Source organism: Eucalyptus grandis, chromosome 8 (genome assembly GCF_016545825.1).
Source record: "Eucalyptus grandis isolate ANBG69807.140 chromosome 8, ASM1654582v1, whole genome shotgun sequence".
Classification (NCBI taxonomy): Eukaryota; Viridiplantae; Streptophyta; class Magnoliopsida; order Myrtales; family Myrtaceae; genus Eucalyptus; species Eucalyptus grandis.
The window spans coordinates 17391222-17411043 of NC_052619.1; the positions used below are offsets into that span (position 1 = coordinate 17391222).

The 19822-nt window shown below is 39.9% G+C and overlaps 1 protein-coding gene across 1 annotated transcript; it reads right to left on the reverse strand.

The window, feature by feature from the left end:
* Window positions 1-5160: 5160 nt before the first annotated feature.
* LOC108954369 lies at window positions 5161-7477 on the reverse strand. Its single transcript, XM_039300460.1, has 4 exons — window positions 7416-7477; window positions 6389-6596; window positions 6146-6275; window positions 5161-5834 (listed from the first exon to the last, which is right to left on the reverse strand). Exons 1-4 carry the CDS (start codon window positions 7460-7462, stop codon window positions 5527-5529), a joined length of 693 nt encoding a protein of 230 aa, XP_039156394.1. The 5' UTR covers window positions 7463-7477; the 3' UTR covers window positions 5161-5526.
* Window positions 7478-19822: the final 12345 nt, after the last annotated feature.

Here is a 19822-nt window from a genome sequence, read left to right on the forward strand (position 1 = left end):
GCATCGGTGTTTTCTATTAGACTCATTATGTCCATGTTTTATAAATGACAATGAATGTTGTATGGCATTCGTTATAATTTTTGTTTTGTGGGAACCCTCTTGGCATAACAAACAATGTAATTTTTTCTTCATGGTAATGTTTGCATTTTGAGCAACGAATCTCTCTTGTTTCCATCAAAAGCTCTCACCCCCACCCTTCAACCCCCGCTCGATCAACCAGCTCGACATCAGCTACCTGCTCAAGCAATCTCTGACTTCGACCTCTTGTTTCTAGATGGGTCCTAGCCTAACCGATGAACGATTGTGGCTATCAATTTTTGCCTTCACAATGAATAGAAATTGAACACGTGATGTCATGTTAGAGGATGTGATGTATTACAAAAGCACAATATCTCAATGCAGTAAGAATTTGTGCATTCACTCGATGATAAGTCATGAGATGGTGCCTTACATTCTTCCGAACAAGTACTATATTCCTCACTGTTGTCCCCTGCACATGAGTTTTCTTGCTTAGCAAACATTCCTCCAAACACCGATGTTGATAAGGAACGCGCGATATCCACTTCACTCGGATATTGCAGACAGAGAACCCTGACCTGATGCCGAATTAGCAAGGTACTCCTGAGTGGATGCTACAAACAACGCCATTCATCAGGAGTAAGAATACATAGAGAAGTAGAAAAAGTGCATGCTGCTACTTAAACTTGGGTTGCCTCGCCAAGTACAACAGCAATTAACTTTTTCCGCATGGTCTTTTCAATTACTTTAGATGGTTTTTAAAGTATCTAGAAACAGATGAAGCAGGAAGGACCTTCCTAGTACAAGGTCAGAAATTGAAGGCTTTCAATGACTCTGAACAAGTCTCGGTTTGGAGAACACGAAATTGTTCGAGATCACTGCTGAAAGCTGACTCTCAAATAGCATATAAAAGCTTTTTTCAGATTTGTTGCACCACAAGTCGAATGCACTGATGGGTAAAAGAACAGAACCGCCATGTCTATGCAACTATGCTGACAAGTAATATTCCAAGCCAAACCTTTACATGAAGAGATTCGCCAGTAGGTAGTCCAAACCAAGTAAGATCGACGACGCAGAATGTCGAGCTAAGTGTTAAATATCATAAATACCTTCAGAGAAAGTAAGGGATAGGGTATGAATCCAAGTGGCTCAAGCCTCGAGCCATTAAAAGTCTGATGGTTGGAAAGGTCCCCTGAAGTTTGCAGCCCAGTGGCCATCGGCAATGAGGTTCGAGAGATGAGAAATTGGTGCATGGGCAGCGTCTAATGCCGCATTTATTCTCATTCCTTGTTCTTCCAATGAAGGACAAGCAAGATTACCGCCAGGTACAAGATGTGGAGCAGACCTTACCACCTCTTCTGATCCACAAAACCGACAGGAATGGCTTGTGGCTTGTCAGATTCAGCTCTGTTCATTAACATTTTAGAACCACAAGTGGGAGCACAGTTAGCATCACAACTCAAAGTTGAAACTACGTTGTTCGACTAGAATGCACACCGCGACTATCATGTTGTTATTGGTAGTGTGTTCTACCAATGGTAGCAATTACGATCATCTAAACAGACGATTCCTATCAAAAGAATATTCAGGTCCTCTGAAGCAACACTTTTGAATATTCAGGCAAAAACTTTTGACGAGGCAAAAAAGCAATTAACGCCATGCCTCAGGCCACAAGCCATCAAAGGCACTTGCGCTCTCGAATGATGCATGTATTTAAACTAGTGCAGATGACAGAATTCGCCAAGTAAGATAGTGTGCACAAGCAGGTAATTTATATTAAGAATCCTATAAATGTAGGTGAGTAGCTTTCAGATTGAAATGAAAAGTTAAGCTAATCACTAGAGTAGGTACTATGTTCGACGCAATGGAGAAAAAGTAAACGATATGAGACAGAAACATCTCAAGAATCGAGTTTCTTACTTATTCCTGCAGTTCATCACGCTCATTGGAGAATCATCCTGATGAGAAAGACCATTCATTGTGACAGGAGGCTGTGGAACTGTCTCTTCCAATTCCTTTGACATTTGTTGCTCTGCTGCACCATGAAAGGAAGGCGAGAACAATTGAAACCTCACATAAGTGTTCGTGTTCGAAGTACGACAACAGGACCCGTCTAGTGTACAGCAAAATTCATAGGCTGAACTTCAAGGTCTCCATAAACCGACTTCCAGAAGCAAACGATCATATACAGATGGCCTCACTTAGAAGAGCCCTCGATAACAGGCTCAAGGAGCTGGAAGAGATTCATGGAAAACCGTCCCCAAGTGAAAGGTGAATAGAGGACAATTCGGGCGTAAATTGCGTATCAATTCCACTTGTGGAAGAACTGATTATTGATACGGCGATGCACTTAAGTTGAGGTCATGTGGCGCGGATTGCTCCCGGCCATCGTGAACTTCATATAGGTGCAAACTCTATGCAATGTCCCTTTGTTTCACTCTATATCGAGCAAGCTTACAGTGCTAGATACGAAGAATCTTTGCTTATTTTTAATTCTGCAACATTTTCACATCTACTCCGAGGACCAAAAACCAGCTCTCGGTGGAGTTTTCATGGTCATGCCATGTCTAGAGCTTCGGGATTCTCTTCTTGTTCCTTGTGTTTTCTTACATAGTTCTGTAGCTATTCGAGTAAAGACAGTGTTAAATTGATGTTGATTCGACATTTTCCATGTTTAGCATACTAACAGGCGAAGAACTACACAAGTGCTTTTAAATATCGTTGCTTATTCTGACCGTTTACTCATGACCTTTACAATTTTAGTTTGCCAATGAGCCGAGATGAAAACTTTTCTCTACAAATGCCACTTGAGAATTTATTGAAAGATGATGGAACGACATGCTTGGCAAACGATAAAAAAAAAGGTTACTAACTAACCTTCTTAGTGGTTTGTTTATGATATCATGTTTAGCATATAAGAAGACCAGCTGAAACATGTCTCCAAACTATCTGTTGCAGCAACGCTATGTGATTGGACACAAGTCATAAAGTGTGAACTTTATACTAGATATTGCATCTCTTTTGGAGATTTAAGTTCTTTAGATAAGTTTGGGACTTTGCCCTGTTTAAACTATGATCAGAATCAGGATGGAAGAGAGATGCTAGTTAGTCATGGGAAAATTACCAGAAAAAACTCATTGTACTTTTACCAATTCGGTCATTAATCTTTCAGTCATGCCAATTGAATTTTAAACATTTTCACATTTTGCCAATTGAGTTTATCTAGCCAATTTTGTTAGGAAATCGCTGACGTGGACACCAGTTATCTTACGTGGCACAAGCGGCGCTAACGTGAAGAATTTTTAAATTATTTTAAACATTTTTTTTTAAATTTTTATGAACCTTTTTCTCTTCTTTTTTCCTCCTTTACTTTTTTTCGCCATGTCCGGCGAGGGTCACTTAGTCTTTGGTAGTAGCTGCAAGGACCCGACAACTCTCGCAAGCCACAATAAAATAATAAAAAATAAAAAACTCCATTCTTTAAAAAAATTATAAGAATTTGCCAACATTAGTATCGACCATCCTACGTAAGATAGCTGGCGTTCACATCAGTGATTTTTTCTTAAAATTGGCCCAATAAATTGAGTTAACCAAATGTGAAAATGTTTAGGATTCAATTGACATAATTAAAAGATTTATGACTTAATTGGCTAAAGTGCAATAGATTTAGGACCTTTTTGGAAATTTTCCCATTATTCATGATATCTACAAACAATACCTCTGATTTAACACAATTCCAGCGATTAAGAGACTAATTCTTTTTAAGTGTTCACTTAAGAGGGCTTGATCGATGATGGTTACTCCTGGTCATTGCCGATTTTAAAGTCGAACAGTTACAAAAAGAATTACCATCCAAAGGCAATAGGACACTTACAAAATCAGTGACAAAGAGAGAGCCAATCTTGTACCCTAAAATACAATAATGTATGTCTAGATCTTCGGCATACGGGCACGAGATAATCTAGGATACTTTTCGTCAAGAGATTTTTCTATTTAATGATTTGTCCAATCATCACTTAATAATTTATTCACGATATAGAAAACAATTAAAGGTATCAGCACATGTTGAATAGACCAATTATTTCAACGAAAAAATTTGTGCTCGTGTTCGTGTTCATGATTTATAGAAGGGAAATTTCCAACAAAAAGGGAAAAAAATACAACATTTTAATAACCGAACTATAGAAAAAAAAATGAACATGTGCAGTGAAAACGTCATTGGATGTGTCATGTGACCTACTAGCATAGCCCTTAAACAAATGGTAGAAGTATCAAATATTAATGATTAATTATCTTTCTGTCTCATTAAAAAAAATTAAAATTTATTTTTATTTTTAATGTCATATATTAGTGAGGTCCCGAGTAGCAGACCTACAAGGTCGCAAGTACCGGGATTCTTACCGGTCAACGATATTGACGCAATGTCTTAACTGTTTTTTTTTTTTTTTTTAATTCCTCTTGTTGTTATCTGAGCTTTAGATCCCATGATTTTCTAAATTGAAATTCCAAGAAAAATCGAAATAATTAATTCAATCGATATAAATTACATCAAGGAGGATCAATTGAAGAGTATACGCCAACTGAGAGATACTTGCGTCCTCTACTATGGTGATGCAAGGGGCGCAGTTTGCCAACCATTATAAGGGAGACGCGGTTTTCTATTCATAAGCTAATTAGCATGATACATCAGCCAACAATGTCTATTATATAGAAAATCTATTTCTTTCTCTTTTCATTACACTTTTACTTATAATGCTCATTAAGGCTCCATTTAGAGATCACAGAAGGTATTTGTTAAGATGTCGAAGTAGATTGCACTAACTTACCATTTTTCTTCTTTCCAATGCTAATTTCAAAACCGGAGAAAAAAGAATGAAGACATTGACTACTGTCACAAATGTTTAGAATTCATAATTACCAGACTTCGCAGCTTTTTTTTTTTTTTTCCTTATTTGCTTTTTAAAGGTATTTCATTTGAAATCTTTGGGTCTTTTATCAATCACTTGATGTCCAACTTAACAAAAAAAATTCAATTTTCGAAATTTGCAATTTTATTCCAAGGACTTTTAATCTAAAACTTTTCAACTTTCAGTTAAATATAAAGATACAAGATCGCATTCTCTAACCTCAACCTCAGCAAAGTCAACTTGAGATGTCGCCCTCGACAAAACTAATCTGAATCTTGCAGTTAAGATTACAAGCGGAAAGAAAAGGCATAAAATACTGAAAAAGAACTTGGCAGAACCGCTTAGAATGCCTAGTTGAAACGTAAGAATTCACTTCTGTCGTGTCGAAATCTATACAGATGTGAGGAAGCCATCACACCAGAACCCTCCCCTCTTCAACTCTAAACTGAAGAAAAAAAAAACAGAGAAGACAAGATGCACAAAACAATCGAAGATTTACACAGAGATTGACGAAGCCAGCATGCCCAAGATCACTCAACAGCAGCAACAGGAGCAGCAGCTGAGAAAAGAGTGGAAAGAAAAGGGAGATATAAATGTAATGTCATTCGACTTTGCTTAATGTGTTCGTTGTCCATATACCCTTTGAAGGAGGAGCTGTGCCTGAGATCTTTACAACGGCCTGGTGCTTGCGTTGTCGTCGCCTTTTCTTGGTAATTTTATTGTTGTTGCCATTGCTTTCATGGGGAGGGTTGTTTTCGCATTTCGTGACGTCGACCTTTATGATGTGGTGATCCGATGTCCCTTTCGATGACAGGACCGAATACGACCCTGGAATGAACTTGTATGGGCAATCTGGTGACGCCAGTAGGTAGTCCACCCTCGTTCCGTATTTGCACGTCCCTTGCACACCTGCAATAGAATAAACAGTTTCAAATTACATATTCAGACAATAATCACTTGAAAAAAAGACTTTGGACTTCAATTTTTATACCACGGATTTTCACATCAAAGGTTGATATCGACAAAGTGATGACAACAACGGATGTATATATTCAACATGATCATCATGCTTCAAATGTTATGAATTTCCGTCCATTCAAGCCAATCATGTGATCATCGAGCAAGAGGAGCATTGTGCTCAAAAAGCACCTTAGATTAGCCATTTGATAGAGCGAAAAAGAAAAATTGAAAGATGGGAAAGCGAACAAGTGAGTTCTTACTTTGTCCTTTGGCAATGACGACCACGGACTCGCATTCTCCGGCAAAGTCCTTAGCATCTGTGTACTGCTTGCTCTTCAGAAACCTCATGACTTCAACCTTTGGGGTCGGTTTTCCCATCTCTTCATAGTACTGTAACAAACACAGGTGCCCATGATTACAAAATCGCCGTAGCTTAAGCTATTTAGTAATCGAGTTTGACGTGCTAACGAATATCACATCAAACATGACAGAAATGTACATACCTTGACGATGTCGGTCCACCGCTCTTGCGAGTAATCGGTCTCGTCGAGAGAGTTGAGGCCACCAGCCAAGATGTGGGGAGAGTCGCTCGACTGGATGATGGCGCCGACTTGCTTCATCCGCCAGTTCTCGTCGAGATGATCCAGGTGGGTGCACTGGAAGTTCACTTCCCCAACATGGGGCACTTCTATTGTTGCCTTCAGAACATTCCTGTGTAATAAAACATATCGAGTTCACAGCCACTTCGATTCCTGGTCGATTTAATATGTCGATCAATTATATTTCAATCCACCCTTTTCTTCTTTTTCTGAATTTTCGTGCAACGAAAGCACATAATCCCTTCACTATCTAAGGCGTGGCTTAATTAATCGAACGCAAAAGTCTTGGAAATTGACTCCATGACAAGCAATTGAGTGGTGTCTCAAACTAGTTGATTCTATCTGGTCTGTCTCGCTTGAGAGAAATGTAGTTTTCCTTGAAGACGAGTAGTCCTTGTATATAGTCTTCAGGTCAAGCATCTGATTTGGCAAATACATAAAATAAAGCAAAAGCAAAATCCTCCCCACGTTACTGTCCTACCTACATACACCTTACCCTGCCCTCATTTAATGTACGCCATAGATCTTATCCTTAGTTTATCTTCCCAACTCCTTATTTAAATACTAAAGAGCAAAAAATATATGTAATTTATCAGGTTCATAAGCATTCTCTTGACTATATCAGCAATTAATACAGAAAGATCTTCAACGCTGACTCTCATCAACCCACTAAATGCAACCAGAAATGAAAAAAAAAAGAGGAATGAAAGAAGTCCAAGACAGTCTTTCCATCACACACACTCGCACGAATTTCGAATAGTTATAACCGAAGATATTATTATTATTATTATTATTATTATTATTATTATTATTATTATTATTATTATTATTATTATTGATAGATGACAATTCTCTGGAGAACCCATACCTTAAATCATAGAAAGAAAAAAATGCGTTTTTTAAAAAATTTAATTTATTTTTTAATTCTGACTGGCATTGCTCACAGCTGGTGCTGGGATCCTTGGCAAGGCCCACCATTGTTGTTGCAGATAGCTTTCCGTAAGTTGTGCAAAGGCAAACAGGCTGTGGAGAAAAGCTTTGGGAAATTCTTGAATTTTTGGTGGTAGGGTTCTCGTGAATAATATTCTAAATTCTTCCCAGATCAGTTCTTGGACAACTCCATTCAGATAATTCCAAATAGAACAGTTTAAAAAAGGGGAGGGAAAAAAATACAAAATATAAACCAAGTGACAGCAAGATTTTCATCCACAAATTCTGATGGCTAGGCAAAAGCTTATGTTTTTGCTTTTATTTTTTTACATCTTGTGAATTTTTATTACATCCACCTTTTCCTTAATTTCAACGAAAATTTCAACTGTCCGAAGTGGTTTGTCCTGTTGTAGATGGTTGCTAAATTAATCTTTCTCAGCCTTGATCTCGAAAAATATCAAATGAATGATCAGCTGAATTCAGCTTCTCCCTTATTCTCCATTTTTCTATTCTTTGCAACTTCCAGCCACTTTTGTTGACTTTTCAACCAACTTTCAGCTGGCTTTCTTCCTTCATACGTATACTTAATTCATAAGCAAGTGTAGTCTAGTGTAGTCTAGAATTTTCACAAAATGGATCATATTTTAACACTCCTCCTTGATCCATTTTTGTGATATACCAAGCACGCCTCTCAAAGTCTCAAATTTTGTTGATGGCAATGCTTTGGTGAATATGTCTGCAATTTGATCTTCAGTTTTGCAATACTTCAACTCGATCTCTCCTTTGCTTTGCACTTCACGAATGAAGTGATATTTTATATCAATATGCTTCGTTCTTCCATGAAAGACTGGATTTTTTGATATTGATATCGCGGATTTGTTGTCACAAAATATTGGCGTTGATTCCATTTGTGGTTCTCTAATGTCTTCTAGAATTCTTCGAAGCCATATTGCATGACTGGTAGTTATAGCAGCTGCAACATATTCTGCTTCTGCGGTAGATTGTGCCACTGAGTCTTGTTTTTTAGATGTCAATGAAAATATTCCAGAACCTAATGTGAATGCATACCCAGTGGTGCTCCTCTTGTCATCAGATGATCCTGCCCAATCGCTATCAGTGTAACCAATCAACTTAGTTGTTGCACTAGGTCGATACCAAATACCATAATCAGTGGTTCCTCGTAAGTATCTTAGAATTCGCTTGGCTGCTCCAAAATGAATTTGGCTTGGACTCTGCATGAAACGTGATAGTAAACTTGTCGCGTACATAATATCTGGCCTTGTAGCAGTAAGATATAGTATACTCCCAATTAAGCTTCTGTAGAGTGAAGCATCTGCTTTTTCTGCTCCATCTTCTTTCAATAATTTCTCATTCATCACAAGTGGTGTTGCCACTGTTTTGCAATTATTCATCTTGAATTTTTCAAGGAGCTTCTCTGCATATTTCTTTTGTGAAATGAAAATTCCTTCATCTTGATTGACTTCAATACCGAGGAAATAGTTCATCAAGCCCAAGTCTGTCATCTCGAATGTCTTCATCATTTCTTCTTTAAATTCTCGGATCATTGTCTCATTGTTCCTTGTATATATGAGATCATCCACATATAGAGAGACAATAAGTGTATCAAAATTACCTTGGGTCTTGATGTAGAGTGTTGGCTCACTCACGCTCCTCCTAAATCCTTGCTTGGTGAAGTATTCGTCAATCCTGCTATACCATGCTCGTGGTGCTTGTTTTAACCCGTAAAGGGCCTTCTTAAGCTTTAAGACTTTTTCTTCATTGCCTTTGACAGTAAAGCCTTCTGGTTGAGCTACATAAATTTCTTCTTGGAGGTATCCATTTAGAAATGCTGATTTTACATCAAGTTGATGAATTTTCCACTCTTTTTGAGCTGCTAAAGCAATGAGTCCTTGGATAGTATCAAGGCGAGCAACAGGAGCGAAAGTTTCAGTATAGTCAATACCTGGTTGTTGCAAGTATCCTTTCGCTACGAGTCTTGCCTTGTGCTTCTGAATTGATCCATCCGCATTAAGCTTTGTCTTGTAGACCCACTTTACGCCTATGATTTCTTTGTCTTCGGGACAATCAACGAGCTCCCAAGTTTCATTTTTCTCGATCATTTTAATTTCTTCCTCCATGGCTTTTATCCAAACTTCTTCTTTGGAAGCATCTTCATAGTTTTCTGGTTCTAAGGACATAAAATTGCATGTTTCATAGACTTTCCTTAGAGACTTTACTCTTAGTATAGGAGACTCAGAAGTAGACTCCTCTTGTGCTGGGCTTGGAGAGGATGGTGGTGTTACTTCTTGGGTGGAGGAATCCGATGTTCTACCTTCTTCTTGAGGTGTTGATTCCTCACGTGCACGAGGTATGTCTAGTAAGTTGACATACTTCTTCTCAATCTTCTCTTCATCCCAATTCCAAGCCGCATTCTCATCGAACTCAACATCTCGACTGATCATGAGCTTCTTAGTTTTTATGTTATAAACTCGATAGCCTTTTGATTGATCACTATAACCGATGAATATTCCTTTTTTGGTCTTCTCATCGAGCTTGCTCCTTTTTTGATTAGGGATGTGAACGTAGCAAATACATCCAAACACTTTGAGATGCTTTGCCGAAGGCTTTCGTCCACTTCATACTTTGACTGGTGTTTTATTTTGAACAGCTTTAGTTGGACACCTGTTTATCAAGCATACTGCAATATAAACTGCTTCTACCCAGAAAGTGTTAGGAAGGCCTTTCTCCTTTAGCATGGATCTCGCCATCTCCATGATGGTTCTATTCTTCCTTTCTGCTACTCCATTTTGCTCTGGAGCGTAGCCAACAGTCAGTTGATGATGGACTCCTTCATCTTCACAGAATTTATTGAACTCCCTTGAATTATATTCCGTGCCTCTGTCACTTCTTAGGACTTTGATTCTGCGGCCACTTTGATTCTCGACACGGTTCTTGAATTTCTTGAAAATAGAGAAAACTTCCGATCTTTCTCGAAGAAAGTAGACCCACGTCATTCTAGTGTAGTCATCAATGAATAGGATGAAATATTTATTCTGGCTGGGTGTAATTGTCCACATCGGACTGCACACGTCTGTATGGACAAGTTCTAATGGCTTATTAGCTCTCCATGTGCCTTTAGATGGGAATGACTTCCTTTGCTGCTTTCCAAGAAGGCAGCCTTCACAAACGTATGAAATTTCTGTAATGGCTGGAAAATCTCTCATCATATTTTTCTGATGGAGAATCTTTAACCCATAAAAGTTGAGGTGGCCAAATCTCCGATGCTATAGCCATGAATCATCAAGTTGAGCCTTAATAGCTATATCTTTGACATATTTCCATCGAATAGGAAAATTCTTGTTCTCCATTTTCACATAGGCAATAACATGATTCTTATATTTATCATAGATAGTGCATGTATCTCCTTTAAAGTATAAAGAATAACCATTCTGAATCATTTGTCCCACACTGAGTAGATTTTGTGCAAGACTAGGAACCAAATATACTTCATGAATGTACTTTGGGCCTTTCTTAGTTTTAACAGCTATAGTCCCTTTTCCTTTCACATCAACCGATTCACCATTACCCAATCTCACTTGTGTTTTAACCGAAGTATCAATATTGGTGAATATAGATTCATCTCCCGTCATGTGATTGCTACACCCACTATCAATAAACCGTGGATCATTCTTCTCATCTTTTTCCACTTGGCCTGTATAGAATAAATTATCTAAATTTTCTTCTTCTTTTTCTTTTCCTTTTTATTCTTCAACATAATTTGCTCTATAATCTGTTTTAGAGCGACACAATTTTTCTATGTGGCCATATCTTTTACAAGAGCGGCATTGTGGTTTATTTTTAAACCAGCAATCCTTCTCCAAATGATTATTTTTCTTGCAAATACCACAAACCGGATATTTTTCCTTCCATGTAGTTTCTCCTCCCCTTCTATTTTTCCATGAGCTTCTTCCACTATTTCTAGGATTATGAGACCGTATGTTCAATTTTGACTGAAAAGCACTTTCAACTGTATCTTCTTCCTGTACTTGCAATCGTTTTTCATATGCTTCTAAAGAGCCAATTAGCTCACTCACTGAGAGGGTTTTTAAATCCTTCGATGATTCTATAGTAGTAATAATAGAATTGTATTTTCTAGTGAGTGTCACCAATATTTTTTCAACAACCCTCTGATCAGTGATATCATCTCCATAAGATCTCATTTGATTTACTAATTGTTTCAATCTACTACAATATTCTTGAATAGTCTCATAATTTTTCATCTTAGAATTCTCAAATTCCCTTCTCAAAGTCTGCAGTTGAATAGTTCGTACCTGTTCAGTGCCTTGAAATTCTTCTTGTAATGTCTCCCAAGCCTTCTTCGCAGTCTTCACTCCAATTATTCTCGGGAATACTGTTTCCGAGAGTGCTTGTTGAATAAAGTATAGAGCCCTTGCATCCTTTTGTAGTAGATCCTTTGGAACACTTGCACCTTCTTGCGAAATCTCATAACCACTTTTGACGATGTCCCATAAGTCTTGGGCCATCAAGAACGTGGTCATTTTGATGCTCCAATAATCATAGTTATTCCCATCAAAGATAGGAATAGGAAATGAGGATGATGTAGAATTGGCCATAGTTTAGTTGTTTGGAAATTTGGATGGATAGTTTTAGGAACGGGTGGTTAGGACAAACGCCCGATACCAACCAAAAACGTGGCTCTGATACCACTGTTGGATTTTGCGGAAGCGTGCGTGTGTGTGCAAGTGTGTATGAACTATGGCAAGGGAATATGAAAAAACTTTATTATGATAGTTGGTTTTACAAGAGGAGAGAGCATTTCTAGTTTTCTGCTTTGTTTTTTTTTTAAACAAACGTCCACTACTCCTATTTATAGGCGTGAATCCACCGCCATAATCTACCAACTTTGAGTACAAGAAATAATATAAAATGGTACACTTGAGTGCCGGTTTTGAAGTTAAATGGGACACTTAAGTGTCACTCCAGCGAAGATCCGGCCAAATGGCTTATGTGGTGACTTTCCGGCGAGCTTTGTTCAAAATGGCGTCGTTTTGCCTGACGACGTGGCGGAGAAAATGCAAAAACGACGCCGTTTCGTGTATACGTGTAAATAATAATATAAAAATTAATTAAATTAAATTTAAAAAATTAAGAAAATTTTTAAAAAATAAGAAAATTTAAAAAATTTAAAAAATTAAGAAAAATTTAAATTTTAAAAAATTAAGAAAATTTAAAAAAATCAAAAATTAAGAAAAATTAAAAATTAAAAATTAAAGAAAAAATTGGGGGGGGGAGGTCGAACGGGCGGCTCCCTTGCCATCGCCGCCTCCCGCCGTCGCCGGGATGGGCCGGCGATGGAGGAGGGTCGGCCGGGTCGCCGCCCCCCCGGCCGGCGACGGTGAGGGCTGCGAGCCCTCGCCGGATCGCGGCGAGGCCGCGACACTCGCCCCCTGAATCCGGCGGGGGTCGCGGGCCTCGCCGCCTCCCTCGCCGCCACGTCGGGAAGGGCCGGCGACGGAGTGGGGAGGGTCGGCCGGGGTTGCCGGGCCCGGCCGGGGCCGGTGAGGCCGGTCGACCGGCGGCGAGGGCCGCGAGCCCTAGCCTAGATCTGGGCGAGGGTCGCAGTCCTCGCCGTCGGTCCGGTCCCGGGGCCGACGACCCGGCCGACCCTCCCCCTCCGTCGCCGGCCCTTCCGGCGATGGCGGGGAGGCGGTGGCGGCGAGGGAGCCGCCCCGTTCGACGTCCCCCTTTAATTTTTTAAATTTTTTTTTTAAATTTTAAATTTTCTTAATTTTTTAATTTTTTTAATTTTTCTTATTTTTTTTAAATTTTTGAATATTTTAAATCTAATTTAATTAATTTATATATTATTATTTACACGTAGACACAAAATGGCATCGTTTTTGCGTTTTCTCCGCCACGTCGGCGTGCAAAACGATGCCGTTTTGGACCAAACTCGCCGGAAAATTGCCACGTCGGCCATTTGGCCGGATTTTCGCGAGTGGCACTTAAGTGTACCATTTTAAAGTTATGGCACTTAAGTATCCTCCGTACCAAGTTATGGCACTCTAGGTGTCCCAACCTCAAATTCAGCTTGCATTCTTTAGCTTCTCCTTGTTGCGGCTTCTCCCGATTCGTGTAGTTGCTTCTCCCTTATTCTCCATTTTTCTATTCTTTGTAACTTCCAGCCACTTTTGTTGACTTTTCAACCAACTTCCAGCTGGCTTTCTTCCTTCATACGTATACTTAATTCATAAGCAAGTGTAGTCTAGTGTAGTCTAGAATTTTCACAAAATGGATCATATTTTAACATTAATAAAGCAAAGCAGGCAAGGAGCAAGGCCACCATGTTTATTTCGAGGCCAAAGAGATTAAACATGTTCTCCATCCATAAATTTATATAGACTATGAAGATTGTCTTCTGCCTTTCAAATCTCTCCCTTCTCATGGTGATAATCCTTTTCTTGTTCCATTTGCGGCTTTCGCTGGTGCTTCCCCAAATATATCGAAAGGAATATTTTCTTGCACTGCCACCCCCAAAGACTCCAGCTTTGAGTACATTATTTGATGCTTGAGAAAAACCAGAGGCTGAAGAAGACAAATTGTTTCTCACGCCTTCTGCTTCACAAGGAATTGCAGGAGAAGCTGCAGGTGGCTTGCTTTCCCCGTTTGAATTAGAAAAATCCCTAAACACTTCTTCTGCTGATACAAACAGAGGGCAAGGTTCTTCGGTGTAATCTTTGCTCAAAATGTGAGTTGGTACTTTTTTGCAACCAACGGAAGACATTGTATTGAAGGGTACAAGCAGATATCGCCAGCAATTTTCCCCTTAAACCCAATTCTAGAGCCCAAAAGCCTGACTGTAATAACTCAAAACCCAAGAACTTGGCTAAACTTATTCTGTCCAGGAAACATTCCTGCCTCGGTACCCCACATCTGAAATAGATATTTTGTCATCACCAGAATTCCTGTATAAAGAAGGAATAACTTTGATGGGATTTGAGATGCTTTAGGTAAAAGGGTACATATGACAAGACCAAGCAGATGAAGGAAACCAAAGAGACTAATTCGTGACGATGATGCATAGAACACTGCTATATACACTACGTTTTCACTGTGTCAAATAAGGAAACTCTGAATAAATCCAAGTGCTCCAAATTCCATAAGTTTGGAGTCATCAGATTGGATATACTTGCTCTGCCTCCTCTCGTAGCTATAGAGCTGCATCACAATCAGGGTTGCAAGAGACTGCCAAATATTCTGCAATAGCGAAGCTTCTGAGTTGTAGGCCAAGTAAAACTGTCACCCCTGACAACCACATCTCAAAGGTGGAGAAATTGCTCAAGCTGTATATGAAGATAAACACAGTGATTACATATACTTTTAATGGAAACCAAAGGTGTCTTCTCATCCTTTCAATGAGTTGTCTTCCTATGATCCAACATAGGAGGAGTGAAACGTAGCCAAACGATATGTGATTGGGTGTCACCAAGTAAACTGTTAGGAGGATTGTCAAAAAATCAATATACGTGCCACACGAGCAATACACAGATAGAAACTTCTGCGCAGTTGCACCAAGAAACAATGCGATCCTTCTCTCCCGAAATTGAAAGGAAATTACATTTTAAAAATGCAAATTATAAATACCTGTTGTATAATTTAGAAAAACAGTAAACAAAATTTTCCTCTATAAACCTCTACAAATGAATCTGGCATTATGAATAGTGCATAACTAGTTAAAAGTCCGCCACCATATCTAAATAGATAAAGTCCATCCATTACTCGCATGCTATTAAACCAGTGAATAATCAATTTTCATGCAAAAGCTCCAGGTGGGAATTTAAAGGGTGTGTTCTTGAAACGAAAGGGAGGAGTCTTGAGCATATTCAAGCAGCCATCAACAGAGAATGAAAATGGCAGCACTCCAAGTCATTTACTCAAAAGAAAGCAGCAAGTGATGACTCAAACTCGACAAAAGGGACGGCTTGTTCAAACCAAGCATGCTGGTGGACAAGGGAAAACGAGGCCCAACTATCGTTTCGGTTCCGTCTTAAATGAAACCAAGCAACGGAGTTCCCAGAGAGAAGTGTTTGACCACGAATATCCCTACCCAGCTCAGCGATGACGGCCAGAAGGTGAGCCTGAAGCGAAACGAGCTATGGTCAGCCGCCTCGACGTTGCACCGATTCATGATCATCGAGATAAAAGTGGATCGAACCCAAAGAAAACTCACCACGTGCTCGAGGGTGTTGGCTGGAGATCGCCGGTTTATGTTGGGGATGGCCGGGTAACGCTTGTCCAAGAGCGAAGTTCGGCTCTTGGGTCTCGCTTTCTCTCAGTCCATCCCTCCGCTCACTCTCGGTTCTCTCTCCGCTTCACCCTTTGCTCACTCTCTCGGATCTCACTCTCTCTGTTGCGCTCGCTGTCTCCAGCCTCCCCCGAAGAACTCAAGAACACAGTCGCCTCTCTCTCCCGCTCTCCCTCACTATCCACCTCCTCGGTCTCCCCTCTCGAGCGGTCTAGCCTCTCCTTGGTTTTCAGCCGCATCCTTCCAGAAGCAGCCACCCTCGAGCTCCCTCTCTTCTCTGGTTCGCTCCTTCTCTCTCTCTCGAGCTCACCTTCTCACTCTCACTAGCTCTCTCTCTCTCTCTCTCTCTCTCTCTCTCTCTACCTCGGCCGAACAAACCCAAAAAGACCGGAGAGACTCCCCCTTCCCTTTGCCGCCTTTCTCTCCCATTTATCTTGTTTCTGTCCCTTTCTTCAAGGACGAAACCAGCTGACTTCGTACCGCACGACATTCCTGGGTGAACGTCCGGCGCAGCCTTGTGTCCTTGCGTCCTTCGGCCAGCGACCCGCTCTCTGTTTTGTCCTGGAGCCAACGTCCAAGCGAGGAAAGGAGGAGGAAGGAGGAAGTGAGGTCAAAGCAACAGTTCGTTGCTCAGAGAATATTCCATGTTGCCACAAAAGTCTAGAGGGGGCAAGTAGTTGTTTTATGTACTCTATGTTGATGTCTAGGGGAAAAAAAATAATTATAGGTGATTCACCCCTGCCCTTATTTAAAATAAAGAATTTATAATCTCTATTACATAGAAAGTAATACTATCTTTAGTTTCGAGCCCAAGCTCTTTTTTCTGTCCAAGAAAAAAGAAAATTGTAATAATATGTTGTATTCACTAGCAAAGATGTTGATTAATAAGATAAGAACAAAAATCTCTCAAATTAAATAAAAGATGTTGTTTCATCCATACAGGCAAATTTTCTTTCTCGAAATATGTGCAAATCTTTTCTTTGTTCCTTTTGTTGCGCATAAAAAGTGTCTGTTCGTGGTGATTTTTCTTTTTTTCTAGTTTCGTATTAAAATGGTAATGGACAGGACAATTTTTTTTTTTCATATCAAGCCTACATAGGAATTTATAAGTAACAAAAATATATTTGTATTTTTATTTATAAGGTGCAGATCACATAATGAAGTCAAGTTGCATTTGTCATGTCTTAATAAGTCGATCCTTTAATAGTATATTCTCTTGGATCTTCTCTAATTATACATCTTTATACGTATGGCAATCTGTCTTGTTTAGTAAAATATAAGAGCGGGATGAAAGAAGAGTACCAAATGTTCATTTCCTTAGGCATCATACTCTTGAATATAGGGAATTACATGTCCTAGTGGATAAGATTGCCAACACAATCAGGATGTCTACCTAAAGAGAGGAAAACCAGGCCTAGTTTAGTTCTCTAGACTCGGTCGAAATCTGATTCTCGTGCATCCTTGGATGTATCCTTATGGATGAAGCCATGTTCACTGAACAGGCTGGTGAAAACTTATAGTAATGCATAATTGTATAATTATAATCCACAGTCATCAAGAAAAGAAAATTTTCTTGTCCAAATAGAGATTTTTCATTTCAGAACATATAGCAAGAGAAATATGGAGAATTTAGACTAAGGTTATTTTACAATCTGGTTCACACATAAATTTCTTTCACAGCTCACCTCACCTAATCTCTCAGCTTTTTGTCAATTTCATTTTGGTAATAATCTGTCACTTTTCACTCTTTATTATTTTTGTTTCGTTAGTGCAAGGCAGGCAGAACGGTTTTTCAAGTTCCTCTTGCTGATAGGATCATATTTTTCTACACAAATTGGAAGATTGGAGCGAAAATAAAAAAGAAAAGAAAAGAAAGGAGTCTAGATCTCTGAGATTAGATGCAATCATGCAAAATGAAAGTGTCATATGCTTATTACATTTAATATATTATTTCTACAATTAGGATATATCCGCTCCCTCAAGCAATCCAGAGCCTCTCTATCAATCAAATTCATTCCATTCCAACAAGTGGATTGACCTTATCAGAAGGGGGACCCGCAACTGACTTATTTTAGTCCATACCTCTGGGAATATATATATGTCTAAGGTGAGGCAAGTTGTATCGCGTCCACCTATTTTCCCTTTAAATTGGGGAAGCTGTTTTGTCATTGTCCTGGGTGTTTTAATCACGCTAGCCCAGCTACCCTTCTTCAAGGTGATGATAAGAGTTCCTAGAGCTTCTTATATTAAAAGGGCTGTGCTAAATAATCTTGCTGATTTTTATTGGATGCTTAAACAAAGCCACGAGCTTAAAACAATCGCTTGTTTGTAGCTTTGTTTAGTAGGGGTTAAGCAAAAATGATTGGCAGCCTCTAAAACCTGAATTAGCCTAATTAATCTCTACTTAATTAGATGTGACATCCAGATTTTTCAACCCTATCTTCTACCGAATAAATCAGGCATTTCATTGACGCGCCTATAGGGTTATTCTCAGAGCCGATCACTCTCGAGATAACTAGACTATATGAGGAAATTATTAAGGAATTTTAAGGCAATAGACTTGAGAACTCGATTAGGAATCAGTTTCTCGACCGTGTCCATCTTTAGAGGTCATTCTGACGTGATTAAAAATTGATTTGAAATCGAGAGATAGACTCGTTCGACGAGAGATGTGTGGCTAATCATGAGTGACCCCACTAAATTAGAAAATTCTCGTCGGCTGGCTTTAGATTGATTTTCTTATTGTTTTGGTACCACTGTGTTCGCATTTGGATCATCGAGATTTTCACGACAATTGAGAGTTGCCAATGAGTCGAGTGGGTTCATAGTGGCTCGAAAAAAAAAATCGATCATGGGTCAATTGCACTTAAAAATATCTGAAAGTTACTCGGTAGCCTAGGTTACGCTAAAAACGCGCCAAGTTGGAATTAACCGCGAATTTGAGTCCGATTTCAGAAATCGAAGTTTCTGTCATGTCACAATAAATTATAGGAGTGTCGACTCGGTCTCAGAAGATTTTTCTTACACCCGACACTTTTTGGGAAAAAGTTGTCACATAGTCGTTTTTGTGCAATTGAAGCCGGGGATTAAATTGGCTGCAAAATTGAGATGCAAGATGGGTGATTGGGTAAGGAAAATTATTAATTTGATGATTGATATATCAATTGAATTTATGGTGGCCAATTGAGAATGATCAAGAGAGAATTGAAAAGCAAATTGAAGCTTTTGCTAAGGAATTCGTAACACCTCATAGGACCTAACTTTTGGACCCCTTAAGCCTTCTGGATGGGGGCATTTTGGGCTGCAAAGAGTTGGTGGAACACAGCTTTGGTTTTGGTCAAGATTGGGGAACAAAAGAGATATTTGTTGTGAAATATCAAGCCTTAGGCCCCATCACTCATCTCTATCCATTCTCTCTTTCTCTTCAAACCGTGCGTGACTAGCAAGCCCACCGAACGTCCACCTTCTCTGCAAGTTCTCCTTCATTCTCCACCGCTCCGATTCCTCACACAAGCCAGCAGTGAAGAAGCATCGAAAGCAGAAGCAGCCAGCAACGCCTGTAAGCTGCCAGCGTCTCACCCTCGCTAGTTTCCCTCCCCGCCGTTGCCACCTGCCAATTACTCCATTTACTTCGGTCAACCAAAGAAACCCTCCCCATTGATTGTTGACCAAGCTGCTGCCAGCCGCTGCCACGTTGAGCCAGCGAAGCGACGCCGAACGAAGCAACTCGCAAGCCAGTCGACGCCAGCTCCATCTTCTGCCGAGCTTGCTGCCACCTGGCAGTGTTTGCGCCTGGTTTGGTCAACACCAGCTTCAACCGAAGCTCTTGGGTGACCGCATCAGCCCCTACACATGCACGGACCAGTCGCCAATAACACCACCGAAGAAGGAAGCCTCCACGCGTCCGACTTTCCTTCAGCTTGCGCCTTCAACGAACAAATCCCTGCTTCGCCGAGGCTGTCTCAACCGAATTCCACTGTCTCGGCCAGCTGCTCCCTCTCTGTGGCCTACACTTTCCTCGGGCGTGTCGTCATCCACGAAGCCAGCTCGTGGAATCGAGCAAAGCACAGCCCACCACCCGC

What these genes read in the sequence shown, in the direction of transcription:
- LOC108954369 (XM_039300460.1), bottom strand. Translation starts at nt 7,462, where the DNA reads ATGGTGGGCCTTGCCAAGGATCCCAGCACCAGCTGTGAGCAATGCCA. An exon ending in ACCAGCTGTGAGCAATGCCA is followed by an intron (nt 6,597 to 7,415) that starts GTCAGAATTAAA and finishes TTTATTACACAG; the next exon opens with GAATGTTCTGAAGGCAACAA. An exon ending in CGTCATTGCCAAAGGACAAA is followed by an intron (nt 5,835 to 6,145) that starts GTAAGAACTCAC and finishes ATTCTATTGCAG; the next exon opens with GTGTGCAAGGGACGTGCAAA.